Source organism: Mus pahari, chromosome 16 (assembly GCF_900095145.1).
Source record: "Mus pahari chromosome 16, PAHARI_EIJ_v1.1, whole genome shotgun sequence".
In the NCBI taxonomy this organism is placed as follows: Eukaryota; Metazoa; Chordata; class Mammalia; order Rodentia; family Muridae; genus Mus; species Mus pahari.
Genome location: NC_034605.1, coordinates 27,982,165 through 28,003,914, shown reverse-complemented (window position 1 = coordinate 28,003,914; position 21,750 = coordinate 27,982,165). Strand labels below are relative to the sequence as shown.

The 21,750-nt window shown below is 43.3% G+C and overlaps 1 protein-coding gene across 10 annotated transcripts in view; it reads left to right on the top strand.

The window, feature by feature from the left end:
* Carmil1 (capping protein regulator and myosin 1 linker 1) overlaps nt 1–21,750 on the top strand; it is a 266,340-nt gene that overhangs the window by 212,570 nt on the left and 32,020 nt on the right. For all 10 annotated transcript variants that reach the window (XM_029547512.1, XM_029547510.1, XM_029547508.1 and 7 more), the window contains 3 exons: nt 3,559–3,734; nt 6,263–6,350; nt 8,833–8,982. In XM_029547512.1, coding sequence (XP_029403372.1) covers nt 3,559–3,734; nt 6,263–6,350; nt 8,833–8,982 — 414 coding nt within the window. The remainder of the gene's footprint in view (nt 1–3,558; nt 3,735–6,262; nt 6,351–8,832; nt 8,983–21,750) is intronic.

Below are 21,750 nucleotides of genomic sequence, written 5' to 3'. Positions count from 1 at the left end.
CCATGCAAATGATTCAGAACCATTTACACCGGAGTCAGTATCACAAGTGCAGTTCTAGTAGTAAGAAATGCATCTAGAGCTTGTGTCTCTAGCTGCATATGTAGCAGAAGATGACCTAGTTGGCCATCATTGGGAAGAGAGGCCCCTTGGTCTTGCAAACTTTAGATGTCCCATACAGTAGAATGCCAGGGCCAAGAAGTGGGAGTGGGTGGGTAGGGGAGTGTGTGGGGGGGGTTGAGGGTATAGGGGACTTTCGGGATAGCATTTGAAATGTAAATGAAGTAAATATTTAATAAAAATTTGGAAAAAAAATTTAAAAAAAGGAAAGAAGAAGAAATGCATTCTGCCGCATAGATGTACCACAGTGACCTATTCTAATTTCGGGTGAGCTTTTCTTAGGGCAGATTTGTGTAACTGTCCCATTGCTGGGTGAAGCACTTGATGTTTTTGTATAGATTTGCAAACATGTCAAGCAGGGTAGGGAACTGCTTGTCTCTTAGCAATACTGAGTACAGCATCATACCTCTAACATATTTTTAATATAATGGGCTAAGAAAAAAAAAAAAAACCACACAACTTACTCTGTTTTTATTTCCTTAATACCAGAGTAGAGCTTGAGTGTTTATTTATTTATGGTGTTGGAGCTTGGCCGCAGGGCTTTATGCTTGCTGTGTAAGCATTTGATTAGTGAACTACATACCCAGCCCTGTATTTTTCTAGTGAAAATTTCCTATTTCCATCTGTTTCCTTCCCCTTTGGAGCATCTGTAAGAATTTCTAACGACTGTAAGGGTGGCTGTCATTTAAATTGACAAGAAACATGGCCACAAGTCCTTTCTTGTCAAACAGCCCCCAACGTGGCTAGTTTTCATCTTGTCCGAGTCGAGGGTGGCCCTAGCTCCCCCTAAATGCCTGGAGTGGTTGAAATTGATTTTGGCTCATTTTTGTTGGGAGGAACTAGGGTGCAAGTATCCAAAGTAAAAGGCATTTGCGTTGAAACACTTGAGATAATATAGATGACTGTGTTCTGTGGGTAGGCTTATCTTACATTTGCCAGGGAGTTTTCTGAGCCCTCATTGAATGTCACCAATGTGCTCTGCTTGTCACTGTTCCAGAACCACCTTCTCTCCTCTCTCTAGCCCCCAGGCTGCCATCTCCCTCAGCCTGAGGGCTGGCTGTGTTTGTGTTTTCCCTGCTCCCTGACCACATGACACTCCTGGACCTTGTGAGACTCAGGTTCCTTTGCCTTTGGAAATGGCTGTCATGAATCTGAGCCACTCCTCATTCAGAGAACCGTAATCCAGTGTTGCTTCTTAATGGTCCTAACTGAAACATGTACCTTTCCACACTCAAGTGTCGAAGTCCTTACTTCCTTTCTTTTCTCTTCTGCTGACCTAGAAAATGGCATTTGCTCTTTGAGGTGGGAGAAAAAATTCACATTTTTCTACGTTTGGCAACCTTATAATACATTGGTTTCCTAAAAATTGTATAATGAAGTACAATTTCTAGAATTACCTAAGCTGGAAGGATCACTCCTTATTTCACTACCAAAAGCAAATTTTCAATAATTTCAAGTTCCTATTTGTCAGGATTTCTAAAGTAAGTGCGTCATGGCAGCAAGAGCTAAAGCAGGTGGATTCTTAAATTCAAATAATTTTTTGGGTTATTTTTTCAAAAATTATTAGCTGAGAAAGCCTCCTCAGCATGCCTAGGACAAAGTGAAGGTCTGCACTGGCTTGTGTCAAGCATCAGAAAGACAGCTTGCCTCCTGCCCTTCCCTTTTGCCTCCTAAAGTTACTGCTGGAACAATTATAGAGTGGGTGGGTTTTGGTTTATGTTGTTGGTGGTGGTTTTGTGTTTTTGTTTTTTTGCTTTTGTTTGTTGTTGTTGTTTTGATCTTTTAATGTAAGGATTTTTTTTTTCTCCTTCTGGCCTTTTTAACATGTTTATTTTAGACTGGAAATTCTTCCTTTCTTTCCCTCAGGCTAAATGGTGGGAAAAAATTCACTGGTAAATTTCAAATTCACTTAGGATTCGAGGCCAGATGGGTTTAGGAGAATTTCAAGTGAGTTTGATCTTGATTTGGTCAGAGGGATCTTTTGAGTTCTTACTCTATATTTAGGGTTTTGGGGGGTTGATGTTGCTGCTGCTGCTGCTGTTGCCGAACCTGAAACAAAGGCTCATACAGACTAGGGTGTCAGAAGAAAACAGTAGAAGAGGAAATAGAGCCAGGCGGTGGTGGTGGTGCACGCCTTTAATCCCAGAGGCAGAGGCAGAGGCAGGCGGATTTCTGAGTTCAAGGCCAGCCTGGTCTACAGAGTGAGTTCCAGGACAGCCAGGACTACACAGAGAAACCCTGTCTCAAAAAAAAAAAAAAGAAAGAAAGAAAGAAAGAAAGAAAGAAAGAAAGAAAGAAAGAAAGAAAGAAAGAAAGAAAGAAAGAAAGAAAGAAAAAGAAAAGGAGAAGAAGAGGAGGAGGAAGAGGAAATAGAAGAAATCTGCAGGAGACCCCTAGCCTTACCTCCCCCATCCCAGGAAGTGCTGAGTACCCCTGAACAAGTCACTTCCCTCCTCTGAGCCCATGGTTCTTGTTTATAAAGTAGGCATATCAGAATCAGCCCTGTTGCAGAGTCTCATGTGTCCTGAATAGCATCCTGGATGAGATTATGCTGTAGAGTATCGAGTGCCATTTTGACCTGTTGCTCCGTGTTAGGATTGCAAGTGGATAATTTTGTCCAGTGTCATTCCGCTGGGTTTCAAGTTGGGCTCTGACAGGCACACAGATGCCTTATCCGCAGTAGAGTCCCATCAGCCATCGTGGGCATTCCTCAACACACACATTCCTCACCTGCGACGCTTTCCTGTCTGTCTTCAGGGATGCCGGCAGGTGGGATCCGCAGGGTCATTTCTCAGACGCCGCAGGGCTGTGTACACATGTGTGGTGTTGCCTGTTGCTGTTAAGGTTGTTTATAGGGTTCTCCGTAAATGTTTGCATCTGTTATCATTCATGTGGCTTGTTGCTGTTCTTTTATCACAACATTTGAAAGCTTTTCTTTTAGTAGAGTAAAAATTGGCAGTCATTTCTGGTGCTTTTGGTTTTTTTGTACTGTCTGTTGCATTTTGGTAGAACTCCTGAGTAATTCGTTATAATTCAGAGGTTTGTGTGATTTGGGAAATGACATACATCTTTTAGAGATCTCTAATTCTCCAGTTTGGATGTCTGTTAAGCATGCTTTCTGGGATGTGGGAGCTCCATCTGCTTACAACAAGTTGCTGTGTAAAAGGTTGCTCCTTGCGTGTTTCACTCTTCTCACTCCCGGCCTTGTGTCAAGTTCAGCTGCCATGAAGAGTACTTCAGATGCCCAAATGAAGCACAGGTCCTGCCAAGCGGCTGCTCTGAAGACATTCCTCCAGTTCCCCAGTCACCCAGATGTTACAGATCTCCTAGGGACATTCTGGAGGCCTTGGTTGCACCCCAGGACGGTCCTGTCCTCTGAGGGTTTGGTATTGACCTCTGTACTTCCTGACGGCTGTCCTTATGTCCTCTGCTCCATTGTAGGGTTTGCTAGAATCCATGGTGGATGCGGCTGAGACCCTCTGCCCCAATGTCATGAGAAAAGCCCACATCCGACAGGATCTGATCCACGCCAGCACTGAAAAGATTTCCATCCCACGCACCTTTGTTAAAAACGTCCTCTTGGAACAGTCCGGGATTGACATTCTTAACAAAATCAGGTATGTTGTCATGGTACTAAGCTAAGGAGCTTCAGTATGTAAGGCACGGGCCAGGTTTCCTGGCAGGATAGTGTTGGTGGCTTTATCGTCAAAGAGTGTGTTGATCCATGGCTAGCAGACAGAGGAGAATGTATGTAAACATTGCTATGCATTAATACACAGGTTATATACACAGGTAAGAGTCCTGCCATGTTAGATCTGGATTACTGAAAAGTGTAGAGCCTAAAGCTCTCTAAGGGTAGTGTATATAAGGAGGAAGACATGAGTGTGTAATTCCCAGTTCTTAATTCTAGCATTTATCATCTTTCTACTTTCTAAGTCACTGGCTTAAAGTCTGAGGATGTCTCCTCCCCCCTCTCTCTCCTTCCCCTCCCTCCCTGACAGTTTTGTTGTTATTGTCCATGATTTGTTGTTTTGGGTGTCTGAGTTATTTTTGTTTGGCTTGGTTTGGTTTGCTTGTTTTGATAAAGGGTCCTCAATCTATAGCCTACGCTGTACGGAAACTGTAGCCCAGATTAGCCTGAAACTTACAGCAGTCCTCCTGCCTCAGACCTCTAGAGTGAGTTCCCCATTCTATTACCATATCTTTATTCCAGGCTTTGCAGTCGTTAGATATCTTTTTGGAAAGTCTTGAGGAGTATGCCAAGGTCTCAGTGTTCAGAAGATATAATTACAAACTTGCTTGGGTTTTCCCAGACCTGACCTCATCAGTGCTCCATTATACTCCTCAGTTCCTCTCTCTCTTATGCCTCTTCTCATTACCCTTCTTATTTGGGGGTTGAGATGGCTGAACACCAAGTTCTAAAACATATTAAGATTCCCCCTTTTACCTATCTGTGAATATTGATAAAAAAATTATTCAGATGAGCAACAACATGCTAGAAGACATCAGAGACATCAAACAATAAGTGGCATTTTGAAGTTTTCACTTTGGCACTACACCCTGGAGCCCATAAACCACCCCTTCCCATATTCAGAGAGAAGGAAAAAAAGAAGTGTGAAGTACTGAGCCTAGAGGGTTAGAAAGAGACATAATCTCAGGCATAGTAAATGAGATTCAGGAAATGCTTTTACCATCAAATTCCAGTGTCCAGGTAGGACTCTGGTCCATGTTTTTGGTATGAAACCAGAATGAATCTCACCTGGATACCTCTGATGTGTTTAATTAAATGTCATTCTCTTCCTCCTCCTCCTCCTCCTCCTCCTCCTCCTTCCTTCTCCTCCTCCTTCTTCCTCCTCCTCCTCCCCCTCCTCTCCCTCCTCCTCTTCTTCCATCTCCCCCCCCCCTCTTCTTCTTCTTCCTTTTTAGGAAGGGTCTGTCTGTAGATTAGGCCAACCTTAGACTTATGTCAATCCTCCTGCCTCAGCCTACTGAGTCTAGGGATTCTGGTTGTGAGCCATCACACCCAGCTTAAAGCATTAGATAATTAAATATCAGACAAGTCAAGTATTAGTGAGACTTTGTTTTGAGAAAACAGAATGGACTGGGCAGATTTACACAAGCATCAGTGTTAGTCCCCTCCTTCTGCACCCCTAGCAGTAACCATCCTGAGTAGGGACGTCTCAGTACCAACTGTCACACTTGGCTTACACGGATTTTCCTGTTGCACAAATACACATTCAACCTTGGCTTTTAGGGTTAAGCAGTTTTATTTTGACAGCTCATTTGCCTGTTGTGAAAACTTAAAAAAAAAAATTATTGACTTCAAAAGCAGACTAAGCTCCGAAAACAGTTCTAGACTGAGATATGCGACTGACTTCCTAACACTTTCCTGGAGATCTTGGACACGTGAAGGCCTGCACTTTAAATGTGGTGATTCAGCGCCCCAAAGCTTGTGGACTGTGGAGCCCTGTGAATTGCTGGAATGTTAACTAGCACAGGAGCCATCTGGAAGGAGCCTGGTGACTAAGCCTGTCACTTAAATCCGCTAAGCCCCCTCTGTTGCTGGGGAATCAACTGGGCTCAGATTAAGAGGCATCAAACTAAAAATTTTAATAACCTCTGTTACAGCCTGTTTTTAACATTGCCAAGCGCAGTAGTGAGTCAAGGCAGAAAAAGTGTAACAGTTCCATGGGTGAACATTTTATGTGCTGTGTGTGCACGTTGAAGGGATAACTGAGGCTTAATAGCCCAGACTAGACTTTCTGAATTCTCTGCAGTCCAGGCCAGCTCATGTTAGTAGGTACAATGTGCCACATGGCCCATGTGGTTCCTATTGAGTGTCTCTTTGTCCAGGTGTTTTCCATTCCTGGAGCTAAATCTTTCAAGCTGCAAATTCAAGAAGACAGGTTGACATTGGCAATGGGTGCCTGATCCTTGTGTTTATGACTGTGTTTAAGAGTTACTTTGGTGGAACCCTTAGTCCTATCCTTATAGTCTTTCCAATCTATTCTCAAAGATAGGAATGGAATCCCAGTTGGCCTATGGGCACAGCCTCACAAGTGCCCCCCTACCCCCCACCCCACCCCCATTCTTACTAAACCCCCAGTACAAGTTAAAAGGCTTCTCTGCCCTTTCCTGTCCGTAGTGAGGTGAAGCTGACAGTGGCCTCGTTCTTGTCTGACCGGATCGTGGATGAGATCCTGGATTCTCTCTCCAACAGCCATCGGAAGCTGGTGAGTGCCGGAGCGAGGAGCTAAACTTTCTCTTTTGGGTTCGGGGAAATGGTGTGATTTCTTTTCTGTCTTCTCTGCAGCTTGAAGGGTGGAGAGCCTGTCATTCCTCCTCCCTCTTCTACTGCTTCTCCTCATCCTGGGATGCATTAGAATTGAATGACCAGAGTTAGAAGTGAGCATCTCTAGAAATCTTGTCCAGTTTTAATGAAGGTCAAAGGTTTGGGTCTAAACCGAACATTTTTAGTTATATACTGTACATATGCTCATAATATTGCTTTGATAGGATTATTTCAGAATGGGTTTGGGGTTTTGAGACTGGTCTTATTTTTGGCTCAGACTGACCTTGAGGCAATCCTCCTGCCTCAGCCTCCTATGTTCTGTTATTACACATGTTACCCCTTACTCCTTCCTCAGAATAATCTCTTATGTTTATGTTAGCTATAGATGATAGATAGATAGATAGATAGATAGATAGATAGATAGATAGATAGATAGACAGACAGCCCACACTAGCCTCAATTCTAGACATAGCCAAGGATGATCCTGAGCTACTCATTCTCCTGCCTTCCCCTCCAGGATGTGCGCGCTGCAATGCCCATCTAAGACTACCCTTTAAAATCCAAAAGACAATTTTATCTATAGCAACAGTACTCCAAATGTTGCCTAGGGACCCTGCTGGCCCAGTAACACATTACCAGTCTGAACATTCATTAGTTAAAAAAAAACCAGCAGGGGGCTACTGAGCAGTTTCCAGAACAATTCCACAGGACCACAATATTTATTTAAGCACATGTTTATTGTTTTCTAAATTCTTCTCCGTTGTGTGTTATCAACGTACAGCCTGTGCCAGATTGGCTCTGGATAGAAAACTCATTTCTGGCTCATCAGGCTAAAGAAACTATACTCTCATCTCCCGGCAGCTGGGAGGAACTTCATTGCTTAGGGTCACCAAAGGAGCGTGCTCTTTAAAAACTTGTTTAAAGTCATGATCTCACTATGTAGCCCTGGCTGGCCTGGAACATGCTATTTTTAGAAACATTTTACTGATGTCCCACAAGTCCAGGAGGCTGCCAATATTCGATGATGCGATGGCCTGACTCCCCCTGGGAAGCCGTCATGGGAAGTTTGAAATATTCACTTTTTTGCCTTTTATCAAGAATACACTAAGAGTATTGTTTCCCTTATTTTTATGCTTGAAAAGGGTTGGTATTAATGTACTTTATTATTTTCTTCCCCATTACTGTGACAAAATAGTTGACAAGGACAACTTAAGTATGTATAGGTTTATTTTGTCTCATGATTTAGAGGGTGCAGTCCACCCTGGTGTGGTTGACATGATAGCAGGAGCTGAGACAGTGGGTCACATTGCAGCCACCAACAGGAAGCAGGGAAAGATGGACACTCCCCTTTCCCTTCAGCGTGTGGGAGGGAGACACCCATCTGCAGGGCAAGCCTTCCCTGCTCAGTCACAGCCAGGCCAGGTGGGATTCCTGGGTGGTCCTGACAATGAACATCCATCCGCACCATCCTGGCCTGTTGCCTTGAGCTTCGCTTTAGCATCAGTTCTGCTGGTCTGGGTTATGAAAATTCAGCCGTGTATAAGAACACTGCTCCTCGGGGAAGGAAGCTGGTCTCAGTTAGTTTCCTCACACTGGAGTTTAAGGAGGTCCTGGGGCTTGTGCGAACTTGGTCGGCTGCTTCTTCATCCCTTCCAGTGTCTAAATCAACCCAGTGCATTCCAGTCCATACTGTTTGTGTTTCTACATTTACTAAAACATAAAAGTGGGCTTAATGGCTCATCAAATATGGTATCCCATATATGAAAACAATGGAAGGTAATTTATTAAGCTTTATTTCCTTTTAGTATTTAAAAAATAGTGAAAGTTGGAATCATTTTTAAACATTAGATATTGTTAAGCAACTAAATATAAAATAAAATTCCTATTACATAAGATAAATAAAAGGAAAGCTACTTATTTTGTTCTCAATGAATTAGCATTTTCTCAGTGAATTAGTATTTTAATTTTAAATAAAATTTTCCAAAATATATGTTTTTATTGGGTGTATTTGGGTATATCGGTGTGTTGGCGTGCATATGGAAGGAGTCAGAGAACTCCTTGGAGACTGTTGTCCTTCCGGCATGTGGAAAGTGAACAGTGGTAAGTGTGGTTGACTTACCAGCTCCGACTGCGTCTGCACAGCAGATACTTTTACCTGTCGAAGCCATTTTGCCAGTCCTGATAACAACACTTATGAGGTTTCTTATATACCAGGAGAAGAGGCCAAAGCAGGGGAGAGGGTCTACATCTGGTAGGATTAGATATAAAAAGGAGGATAAGACCTATTTTTTAAATGCTAAATAAATTAATCACTTAACAAATTTTCCTTGAGACTTGCAAGGTACTCTACAGCGCCACCTTGTTGAGAACATCTTCAGGAATTCACTAATCAACTCTTTCTCCCTGTGCTCTTTTGACACTAGGCCAACCATTTTAGCAGGCTAAACAAGAGCCTCCCGCAGCGAGAGGACCTAGAGGTGGAGCTGGTGGAGGAGAAGCCGGTGAAACGGGCCATCCTCACGGTAGAGGATCTCACCGAGGTGGAGAGGCTGGAAGACCTAGACACTTGTATGGTAAGCCCCTGCGGGTGTCCAGCCCACCTACAAAGTGCTATGCCCATGGTTGGTTTTAAAGTCTCATTGTTTGAAAACAGCCGCGCCTCAGACTTGGAAAGAGCCATCCAGGACCACATGCAGGAAGCAGCTTCTTGTTTCGAAAACACATGTGTTGTGCTGATGTGTAGGGGGGAGGAGGCATGTACCTCCCGGATGGAACCGTTCAAGATGACTCAAGTGAGGAGTAGCCTTTCTCAGGGGCTGATGGCCCCTAGATTTCTACTTTCATGTTTACTTCAATTTCAGTGCTTATGTTTCTGTAAAGGCCCAACAGAGGCAATTGTGCTAGGGAAGGGTCAGGGCCCTAAATTAGGCATAGACATTATATTAATTTGGATTGAAGGGTTACTTCTCAGATCACAGAACATAATGTGTACCACTGAACTATTTAGGAAGAAAAAAAATCTAATACTCGGTCAACAACTATTAAATTTAGGTTCTGGCAAAAAGAAGAGAATGATGGAAAACTTGAAAAACAACCTGAATTCATAAGGGTTTGCTTTTTTTTTGGTGGTGGTGGTCGGTGTTTGCTTTGTTTTAAGATCAAGTCTTTCTCTATAGCCTAGGTTTATCTAGGACTAAATATATCACTTAAGCTGGCCTTGAGGTCTTGCAATCTTCATGCCTCATGCTTGGAATTACAGATGTGGACCACTATAATGTTCAAGCAAAGACTACTCTTTGTTGTTGTTGTTGTTGTTGTTGTTGTTGTTGTTGTTGTTAGTAGTCTGTTTTTTGTTTGTTTGTTTTGTTTTTGAGGCAGGGTGTAACTCACTCAGGGTGACGTCAGAATCCTTCCGACCCAGCTACCCGAGCACTGGGGTGACAAGTGTGCTCACCATAGCCTGCTCTGATGGTCCTCAGATGTGGCAGAGCACGCCTTGAATCCCAGCACTCTGGAAGGCAGGTGGATCTCTGTGAGGTTGAAGCCAGCCTGGGGTATGGATCGAGTTTCAGTCCCGCTAGGGATGTTATACGGAGAACCCCTGTCTCAAAAAATAAAACCGACAAAACAAAACAAAACAAAACCAATAAAAACAACAAGCAGTGTCAGAAGAGGGGCTTGGTAATTGGGATTCCTTGCTGCTCTTTTAGAGGAATAAAATCAGCACCCAGCTCATAACCACGTAATTCTAGCTCTAAGGAATCTGACACCTTTTTCTGACCTCCTTGGTTATTTACAAGTATGTCCAAGCATGGGTGTATACACACACACATGCACACACACGCACACACACACACACACACACACACACACACACACACGAATAAATCTGTAAATAACATATTTGCTGTCCATACCACCTGCAGCTTTTTCCATGGGCTTCTTATGGGTGCTCAGGGTTTGAAGGTTCTTGTGTTACTGATTAATTACCCCTAATTTGTCACCACTTCCAATATAATACCTTTAAAAACTGCCAGGATGTTGGGGTGGAGGTGAGAAGTGTCTGGCTCAGGCTTGGGCATGGCACTATCAGCTCACTAATTATCTCCCATTCTCTCAGTTATTTTAATGAGTGTCAGACCCGGTTCAAAATCAAAAAAGACATTCCTGCTGAAGAGCCATTCATCTCCTGCTGTGATTGGAGAAGATTTGGAGCGGGCTTGAATTAACTAGAACACCGCTTTCAAATTCCCTTTCCAACAATAAAGCAGCAATTATTTCCCTCAGTACTTTCCAGCCACATAATTCAACATATCATTTTAAGCTTTTGAATGCAGTCTGAAATTTAGTGGAAATATACTTGACCTGGTCAAGATACTATTTTTTAAAACTAGTATAAAGGAATTGCCTCATTTTCTGATACCAGCAGTTCATGTGTGTAGAAGTTCAGACTAGAACTTCAGGCCCAGGCTGGACCTTCAATTTTTGTGCGCACGGTGATGACCTTGAACTTATGTCCCTCTTGTCACCATGATCGAATTGCTGCAGGCATAAGTCATCATGTGAGCTTTTTGTCGGCACTTTTTCTCTTTCTCCTCAGGTGTGCTTGTGCACGTGTAGGAACACACATCTGTGTAGGTGTGTGTGCAAATGGAGGCCAGAGGTCAAACTCAAGGTCATTCATCCAGAACTGTCTACCATGTATTTTAGAACAATGTCTCCCACTGGGACTTGGTGCTTGCTGGTTCCTGTCTCTGTCTCTACTGAGATTACAGCTATACTTCACTATGCTTGGCTTTTTTAAATGAGTTCTGTCATTTGAGCTCAGGTCTCTGTGCTTTGAACATGACTGAGCGACCTATGTCTTCAACTCCAGCAGTTATTTATTAAATGGTTTGTTCACAAGGCTGAAAACCACAGGCTGTGGTCAGTGTGTCTCATTAATAATCAGCTGCACTGTTAACTTGCTCAGAAGTTGGTCCACATCATGATTGTTAAATTTCTCTTTGCAGTTTTATTCTGTGATAGCCTTTCTGTCTGGATAACACTTTGGAAAGTGGACTGTGATACTGTGTAGCTACGACTCCACTTCCCCAGGCCCAGCCACAGGTCTTAGACTGGTTTCTATCGCTATGAAAACACTCTGGCAAAAGGGGAGGGCTTTAATTTTAGCTCACAATAGAGACACTGTTTTTACTGTGTGTTTTGAGACTGGCTATCTTGTAGTCCAGGCTAGCCTGGAACTCCTGATCCTCCAGCTCTAGTTTCTTAATGCTTGGGTTATCACTATGTACCCACTATACCTAGTGAGGCAAAGATTTTTGTCTTGGTCCTGAATTCAACAATATTTAAATTTGGGAAAGGATTGTCGTAGATTCTAAGAATAAACTTGGTGTACAGTGAAAGGGCATGCCTATCAAACAAGAGGAAGATGGGAGATCCTTGATGGAGACCTCTTACCTGGGTCATGGATGAAGGAGAGACTGGAGAGATGGCTGCTGGCCCTCAGTAAACCCAGGATTGCAGTTTGATAGCACATGCCTGTAATATTAACATTTAGAAGGTGAAAGGTAGGTTTGGGGATTCTAGGCTAGTCTGGGCTACGTGAGTCCTTGTTTCAGAAAAAAACAATGAAATAAAAATAATAGCACGGGGAAAGAAGCAGAAGTACTATTTGCTGGTCAAGTCTTACATAGTGATAAATTGTCAGAAACTCTGGTTCCAAAGTAAAGGCTAGACCCATTTCTTTATCTTTGAAATATTTATTGTGTACCAGACATTCATGGCTTCCCACAGTGGGTAAATGAAACTTTCACCAGGCTTGCCACACTGAAGGGCACCATCAGAGTGCTAATTTGGGTAGATCCAGGAACTGACACGAAAGTAACTTCAACTCCTAGATTTTAGACATTGGAAGATGGGAGTGTACCTCTGACATGAGGTCCCAGGGAAAGGCTTTCTTTCTGGGGGCCATGCATTTCCTTTGCATTGTAAGGTCTATGAGAAGGATTTATGATCAAGCAGGGAAAGGTGTGAACATGGCTGAGTCAGGAGGATCAAGGCCCACCTGGAAGACAGAGTAAGTTCAAGGCTGAGACAACTTAATGAGACCCAGTCTTTAAATGAAAACTCAGAAGCAGACTGGGGGTGCCGGTGAGTGGTAGTGTGTGTACCTATCATGTGCAAAGTCAAGTTCAGTGCCCGGTGCCACGCTCATGGTATGGACCATGAGGTATAAACAGGCTGACTGTGGTGACTCGTGGAAGAGTTACTATGAATCTGAGTTGTAGCCCGTGCTACATAGTAGCGACTGAGACCTAGCTTAAAAGGCATTTTTTTAAAAAAGAAGTATGAACATAGTTTGAGATTACATCAAGTGTCTGTTTCAGTTGTGCATACGTGCGTGTGTGAGCTGGGCAGAAGGAGACAGAATGTTGGTCACTATAGTGTAACAAGACTAAAGGCAAAGAGGTTTGCTGAGGCTGGAAGGGAAAACAGAAGCCATGTTTTCATCACACATGGCCTTGTACTACAGTATGAGGGGGAGTGGGCTGGAAGAGACAGTTTAGGAGGAAACAGATGTTACTGATGTCCACCGAGATGCTTACAAGGCCCTAGTGAGCTAATGGTTTGTGGGAAATTAACAACAGGACTCTGGGCTCAGTGGTCACCACACCCATATAATTCATGCTACAGATAAGGGAGAACTTGTCATGTACCTTACCTACTATATTTCAGATTTCCTTACCTTGGAGGCATGTGGAGTTGAGGAGATGGCTTAGAGAGTAAGGTGCTTGTTGAACAACCATAGAACCTCAGTCAGATACCCATCTCAAAAAGCTGGCCATGGCAGTGCACATCTGCAATCCCACCACTGGAAACGAAAGCATCCCTGGCCTTGCTGGTGAGCCAGTCAAGCTGAAATGTAGAGCTTTAGGCTCAGGGAGAGACTCTCTCCAAACATGTTGTGGAGAGTGATCTATAGGAAGACACTTGACAACGACCTCTGGCCTCTGCACGCATAGGAGTCTGTATACATAGACCACATACTAAAAAAGTAATCTCTTAAATAGCCTCAGGGCAACCCCAGGCATTGACTGCCAGCAGTGTACTCTGTACCTTACGCATAGCTGTGGGCCTGCTGGAACCTGCTGTCAGTATTACCAGTTTAAAAGCTGAGAGCAGAAGGAATGTGTTTGACCATAAAAAGCAGCTAGAGCCTAAAGCAGTATCACTTGTGGTATTCAGCCATAATTCTGACCTCATATTTTTCCTTCATCTCAATTTATCATTTAAAAAAAAAAATCGGGCTAGAGAGATGGCTCAGTGGTTAAGAGCACTTACTGCTCTCCCAGAGGTCCTGAGTTCAATTCTCAGCAACCACATGATGGCTCACAACCATCTGTAATGGGATCCGATGCCCTCTTCTGGTGTGTTTGAAGACAGATATATATATATATATATATATATATATATATATATATATATATATATAATTTTTTAAAAATCTATCTTATATGTGCCCATGCTCAGTTTTGGACTGAAGTGATTCTTCACTATTAAGGTCAGATACAGTTGGATAGTGTGTTCTAAGAGAAGAGTGCTAGTTGCTATGGAAACAGAAGGCTACTAGGGGAGGGATGTTGTCAAGGAGGGCTTCCTGGAGGAAGGTTCTAAGCATTGTCCTAGGTACATAGCTACTGATGGCACACTGGCATTTGGAAAAGCAGTGGCTGGGGAAGAGGATGAGTAAGTAAACCCAGGAGGGAGCCTCAGGAGCTGGGCAGAGGGAGACAGTTAGAAAGTTGGTCACTGTAGTGTAACAAGACTAAATAAAGATTGCTGAGGCTGGAAGGGAAAACAGAAGCCATGTTTTCATCACGCATGGCCTTGTACTACAGTATGAGGGAGAGTGGGCTGGAAGAGACAGTTTAGGAAGAATCAGATGTTACTGATGTCCACTGAGATGCTTACAAGGCCCTAGTGAGCTGTTGGTTTGTGGGAAATTAACAACAGGGCTCTGGGCTCAGTGGTCTCCGCACCCATATAATTCATGCTATAGATATGCATCCCAGACCAACTTTGCTCTCTATATACTTTGAGACAGGCTCTCGTCTGGCCACCATGCTCAGCCTTTAAAGATCCTCTTTGGTGCCTGTACCAAAGCTCTTCATTATGTGCTTTGTGGCCTCAGCCAAAGAACTAAAGGAACCGATGCCCCATGAGCGGTTACTTGATATGGAAATCCTAAGTTTTGGAGATTCAATAAAGGACTTTTCTGGGAACAAAAGAAATTGCATCCGTGTGCACCAAACCACTCATGTTTTGCTATAAACCAATACCCTTGGAAATATATGGGAAATATGTTCCATAGGACATTTACCCAACTTTTCACTGTAGCTTGTCTATCAATCTTGAGTTCATTTAAACAAGTTGAAATCCAGAGAAAGATAATGTACATTATCGCTGTGTTCTTGATATTCTCTCATTGGTGAAATAGATTCTGTCAAATTATTTCCTAAGCCACCCATGAGGGTGGAGCAGGAGGCTCAGAAGTTCAGAGTCATATTTGGCTACATAGCAAGTTCCAAGGCTAACCTGTAGCTCAGGAGAAACTTTATTACAGTTTGTTTTAAACAGGAAAAAGAAGGGAAGGGAAGGGAAGGGAAAAGGGAACGGAAAAGGGAAGGGAGAAGGGAAAAGGGAAGGGAGAAGGGAAAAGGGAAGGGAGAAGGGAAGGGAAGGGAAGGGGGAAGGGAAGGGAAAGGGAAAGGGAGAAAGGAAAGGAAAGGAAAGGAAAGGAAAGGAAAGGAAAGGAAAGGAAAGGAAAGGAAAGGAAAGGAAAGGAAAGGAAAGGAAAGGAAAGGAAAGGAAANAAAGGAAAGGAAAGGAAAGGAAAGGAAAGGAAAGGAAAGGAAAGGAAAGGAAAGGAAAGGAAAGGAAAGGAAAGGAAAGGAAAGGAAAGGAAAAGAGTGCTCTACAATGATGAAAGCATCAGACCAGTAATCATTGCAATTGGTGGGTTGACACGGGCTGACTGATGCAATTTTGAAGTTAATACCTTATTTTAAGGCTAGCCTAGGCTACGTGGTGCATTCTAGATATACCTGCAATATACTGAGACCCTGTCTCAAACCAAAATAAAGATGAATTCAAGTAATGAATCTATAATTTTCAGAGCCTCTCTTGGGAATCTAACCAGAAGGGAAGGGAAGGGAAAGGAGTCTATATGAATGTGATGAGAGCAAGGGAGATGGGCAAGCAAGCACAAAGACCTGAGTTTGAGCCCCAGCATCACATAAAAATCCACATATGGTTACAGTGCACGTAGAATACCACTGCTGGAGAGTCAGTGACAGGCTGATCCTTGGGGCTTGCTGACCAGCCAACCAGGATTGCCAGATTAGTGAGCTCCAGATCCAGTGGCAGACCCTGTCTTTAAAAATAAGAAAAGTTTTTAAAAGAGAATACTATTAAAGAAGACATCCAGTATTTACCTTTGACCCATGCACTTGTGCGCACACACACACATAATCACATATGTCACATACACACATCATATACATATACCACAGACACAAACAGTAAAGCATAGCAAATATTCTGGTTTCTAGAACAGACCAGGTTTCCCAAGTTTAGGTGGTGAGGCATGTTTGCCCAAAGCACTGTTTGAGGATAAAGAGTTAGAATGAAGAAAATTGAGGTCTTGACCTCAGAAAAGCTTGGGACCCATAGGATTTGAACCTTGTTGGTGCCTATAGGATCCGCCCAGAATCTCCACTCACCAAGCCTGAAGTCCCCCTGCTTGGTACCACTGAAGTTTCTTTCTCTCTCTCTCTCTCTCTCTCTCTCTCTCTCTCTCTCTCTCTCTCTCTCTCTCTCTCCCTCCTTCCCTGCACATCTACAGGGAATAGTCAAGGGAAGTCAGTTCTCTCTTACCTCATTGGCTCTAGGGATGGAGCTTGGGTCCTTAGGATTGGTGGCAAAGCCTTTATAAACCTGCTGCTGCCACATTACTTTTTTAAGGAGTAAACTATCGCCAATGATGTCACCCAAACTTGGAGTCTATTTTAGAGACGAGTATTCCCCTAACCTCCTGGCCTATTATGGTAAATGGGTTTTTCTAAATTAAGTAGCTTTAGCGTGTATTGCAGAGGTGTGATACTCGGTAGGGTTTTCCTCATTCTTTCACAGTAATGAGAACAGATGCTGGCAGAGCTTCCATGAAGCTGCAGCAGCACCATCTTACCGTAAGCAAAGTTCTTAGGGATTCCTCTGCTCTCTCCTTCACTGTCGGAAATAGGAGCCGAGGAACCATTGCTGTTAGTGCATATCACATCCCTGCGTCCAGCTGTATTACCATGTGCTGAAAGATACTTGCTTTAAGGCAGTGTGGCACATCCTATAATTCCAGCACTCTGGACAGAGAAGCAGGTAGAGCCAAGTTCAAGGCCAACCTCAGCTATGTAGAAAGTTTAAGACCAGACTAGGCTACAGTGAAAACCTATCTTAGAAAACAACAACAACAACAACAACAAACAATAAAAAAATTACATAGTTTCTTGAAGTCAGTACCAGATAATTTCTTTCTTTCTTTTTTCTGATATCAAGGAAAATATTTATTCATTTGTAAAGAGAGTACCCAAATATAAAATTTTGCTTTGGGTTCATTTATCAGATTAAAGTAGATTAAAAAGTGAAATGGTTCCTGTTCCCTGGAGAAAGTGGCATTGTAGGCAGGTAAAGGCTTAATTTTATTTCATCAAAAAATATTTGTAGATCTGACTAAAATAAGGAAATGAACCATTTCAACTTTAGGACCGTACTCCATTGTGCTACTATGACAGCTCTGGCCAGTACTGTCCTCAGAGTGTGTGTCTGGGCGTCACAGTACCAGCTCGTGTTGTAGGTGAAGCCAGAGTGTGGTGGAGAGCTAATGAGGGCAGCGTGGGAGCTGATTTGATATAACAGTGTCAGGGAGAAGCACGGTGCATCCTCCATCTCCTGCCCTCCCTCCGTGTGTCCCCCCATCTGCCCTCCCTCCATTCGTCCCCGATTTACTACAGCTTTCTCAGAGTTAATGCTTTCTTCTGTGTCTTCCTCAGGTTTAAGGGAAGTACTCCATGTTATCCAGCAGTTAACCAAGAGCTGCATCTGTTTTTCTCAGCTGATTTACACCACCTCAGGCTTTTGAAAATAGGGATGCATTACAAATGCCTTTCCAAGTACAAAGGTGGCAACACTCGGCTAGACATTTAAGGCTATAAATCAATTAAGAACAGATTCAGCTTCCCTTTGAGCATTGACTCAGCAGATAATCTAGTTGGGAATACTTAGGTTTTCTCATGTAGTTCATTAAACAGGGATTACCTCTATCCATTTTCAAAGTGCACGGAGAAGTACAAGGTCAGCCAAGGATGCCTTAAATCAAAGAGCGAGGATTGGTATTATATCCAAAGAGACCATCTCAAAGGACATGCAGGGTAGATTGAATGGACCCCAGTGGGACACTGAATGCCAGAAAGAATAGCAATTGCAAAGTCTTATTATACACTGAATTAATTTTTTAAAAAACCCACGTTTGTAGTAGTGCTTCAAAAAATATATCAAGAAAGGAATGGTCACAGGGGCTTGTAAAAGAAGGGCAGCTAGTGGATACAGGAAGCAGAAAGCAGTTAAAAAAAATCCATCTTTATAGCTCTCATTGTACTCACTAATCCAAGCAAAAATTGCCAGTAGTTGCTTAAAAATAGGCTCTCTGCATGGACTGAAAGTAGCACTTCCCTGAGTGGCTGTTAATGACAGAGAGGAGTGGCACTTGACAGTGAAGCACCTAGGCAGTCCCCACTCCAATCAAGACACGAAGCAGCATCCTCAACAATAGTGCACCCACATTACTCAGGATGCCTGTTGTGACTGACCCAGCAGGTCACAGAACCCACTGTGTGGCACTCCTGCCTAAAGATGTTCATGTGCATCTCATTATGATGAAATGGAAGGACAGGAGGTGGGGAGAGCACATGCAGCAGCCTTCAAGGCAGTGGGTATTATGATGAAGAAAGGCTGCACTAGAGTGGGGAAAGAGATAGGTGGGTGCTGGGTTAGATAAGAGGTACAATTCTTCTCTAGGTCCTGGTCCTAAAGAGGAGGGGATGTTATATGTTTGAGGATAATTGAGGGAGTCTGACACTGGCATATGCCAGCACATAGAATGCAGAGGCAGGAAGACCAGGAGTTCAGCATCATCCTTAGCTACGCTGGGAGTTTGAGGCCAGCCTCGGCTACCCATGACCCTGTCTCAAAGAAAACAAAAACAGCACTATAGTGTGCCATTGTGAACACAGTGAACGTAGACTCTAGTATATGAGTTACACACCATATAAGGCTTTTAATTTCCTTTGATTCGACAATCATGCGTAGTTTCAGAGGAATATGTCATTCCTGGGATGATCACATAGAGGTAGATAAGGAAGAACTATAAACGTGTATTAACCTTTAAATGGTTCTACCATGACAAGATGGATGAGGAGGTGAAGGTGCTTACTGCCAAGCTTGACAATCAGAGCCATCAGCAGGTCCACATGGAAGAAGGAGAGAATTGACTCCTGCGGGTTGATCTTTGACCTCCACACATTTGCTGTGGCATGTATGCATGCAGTAGAGCATAGGAGCACATGCATGCATACACACAACAACAACAACAACAACAACAATAAATACATGCAATAGATAGTTCCAACAAAATCTATGTGTGTAAAGAGGAGAGGGACAGATAAAGGGTATAAAAAAATGTTCTATGGAGGTGTGCTGAGAGATCCCTCCCCCGTGAGGGACCAGGCACACGATGGAATAGCATAGAATAGAGTTTATTTAGGGCATGGGAGAGGAGTTAAGAGGGTAGTAGAGGCAGAGAAAGGCAGAGAGAGGGAAAGAGTAGAGAAGTAGAGGCTGGCCATGACCACTGTGGAGAGAAGGGGAAAAGGGAATGGTGAGAGAGGGGGAACAAGAGGGCAAGAGGCAAGAGAGCAAGAGTAAGGGAGAGAGGAGGGGGCAAGCAGCCCTTCTATAGGGGTCTAGGTCTACCTGGCTGTTGCCAGGTAACTGTAGGGGTGGAGTATAGACAGAATACCAGCAGAAGGAAGTAAAGTCCCCTGGAGTGACAGCATGTGGCCTGCTGAACATGAGAGAAGAGTCTTGCTGATTACCCCTCTTTTTTATAAGACTGAAAGTAAGTAGTTGAAGGGGAAAGTAGATGTATACATTTGAAGAGTTTAATGTCCAAAGAAGTGGATGCCAGTTTATGAACCGTGCGAGTCCGTGCAGAAGACTTGATACAAGTTTGAGACAAAACCATAAAGTGTTAGAGTCAAGTGAACATATCTAACTTGAAAGTTTATTCACTTTCTTTGCTTTTGTTTTGGGGTTTGTGTCCTGTTGTTTCTTCCTCGATGCTAGACAGTGCTGGAGTCTGAGCCTTGCACGTGCTAGGCAAGTGCTCACCCACTGAACGGTGACCCAGTCCTGAAAGGATTCATCTTCACAGTAGATCGAGTCCTCACTATCCTGCCTGTGTGCAGAATGCTCCTCTTGGTACCGGTGGCTGTAGTAGTAACAGTCGTGTAGGGTTGAAGTAATGATTTGACTCACTCATTCATTTACCAGAATTCTTCAAGGTTACCTTTTCCACCTAAAAATGTTCATTTTGTTTTCTAATGGATGCCTGGGAAGTGGGGTGGGAAGGAGGCGCCCACAGTAAGCTCTTGAGCTCATCTCTAGGTATCCTCCTATTTTAGCCTAATTTGTATGAAATTTTTTTTAGATGTGTTTTTAGTGCAAAGCTTATGTTTCAAAAGACACCCTGCTATATCTTTCAATCTTCCAGCTGTGTGTGTCCCAGGACTCTGGAGGCAGAGCCTGGCAAGACTTTTGTGAATTTGAGGCCAACCTAGTGTACCTACCAAGTTCCAGAGCAGCTATGGCTGCATATACCCTGTCTAGCAAAAAGTAGCAACAAAATCCCTGGGGTTTGTAATAACAGATGCTATAATAAATGTGTGGGCCATTAACGTATAAAAAGTGCTTACCTCCAGCCAGACACCTCCAGCTTGCACTCTAACCTCATTTATAAAGTTACCATAAGGGTTAATCTACTAGACCAGCATCTTCTTGTAGTTGGGCTATGTGAGCCTGGGGCAGCCCTTTGCTGTCTGGGGTCCCACTGCAGGCTGCTGCGCTTGAAGTTCAGCCCTCTGTCACCTGTTGTTCAGAGAGTTTTCCCTTCATCTTACCTAGACTGGGCCAGTCCATGAAGTCAGATTTGCTGTCTTACTAAGGAAGTGCTAAATGTCTGACAGAAGATTGTTAAGTAGGATAAGCACTAACACGATTGAAGTTGATATTTATTATGGTCTTAGATTCTAGAGGACAATGTCCGCTGAGTTGTTGGAAGGCAACTTCTCCGGAAATTTTTGAATTAACAGTAGCTTTAAACAAAATACTTACTCATGTAAAACAACCTTGAGTCATTTTAAGAAGTTCATAGATTTCTTCCTGCCTATTAACAGTACATCGCTTTTTAAGCCCTCAAACTCTTTTGATCTGCTGGGTCGTTTTATCATTAATACCCAGCAGAAGGTAGTCCCGCAGGTAGTATCTGGAGCCTTCTGTTGAGCTCCTATGGAGTAAGTCCAGATTCACAGGAGTTAACATTTGTCCTTACCATAGATTAGACTTGGTTCTAAACAAACATTCTGAGGTGTTACTAAGCAGTTTGTCTCATTTAGGGTTTCTATGGCTGTGATACAATACCATGATCAAAAGCAACTTGGGGAAAGGAAGGGTTTATTTCCGCTTACAGGTCTCAGGTCACACTCCATCACTGGCTGAGGAAAGTTGGGTCAGGATCTAAAGCGAGGTCATGAGGAAGTGCTGCTTGCCGGTTTGTTCTTTGTGGTTTGTTTGGCTTACTTGCTTCTATACCCCAGACCACCTGCCTAGTGGTCCTATCACCTGCAATGTGCTGGGTCCTTCTATATTAACCATTGAATTAAAAAACATGCCCCACGAGCTTGCCTACAGTTGTGGTTCCCTCTTCTAAGATAATTCTAGCTTGGGAGTGGGAGCCAGAAGGACCATTATTTAAAATATTCTTCAGTGCCAAATGCTCATATTCCCAGCTCCCACAAGCCAGCTGGTGGCAGGCCAGCATCTTTTATCTAAACGTATGCACTGGAGCACAAACTCAGTGGGGAGTTTATCTTATTTACCACCATTTTGTCCCTTCTCCAAGAGGAGCCAGCAAGCAGTAGGTATACTGTAATCTTTGTGGAATCTTGAATAAT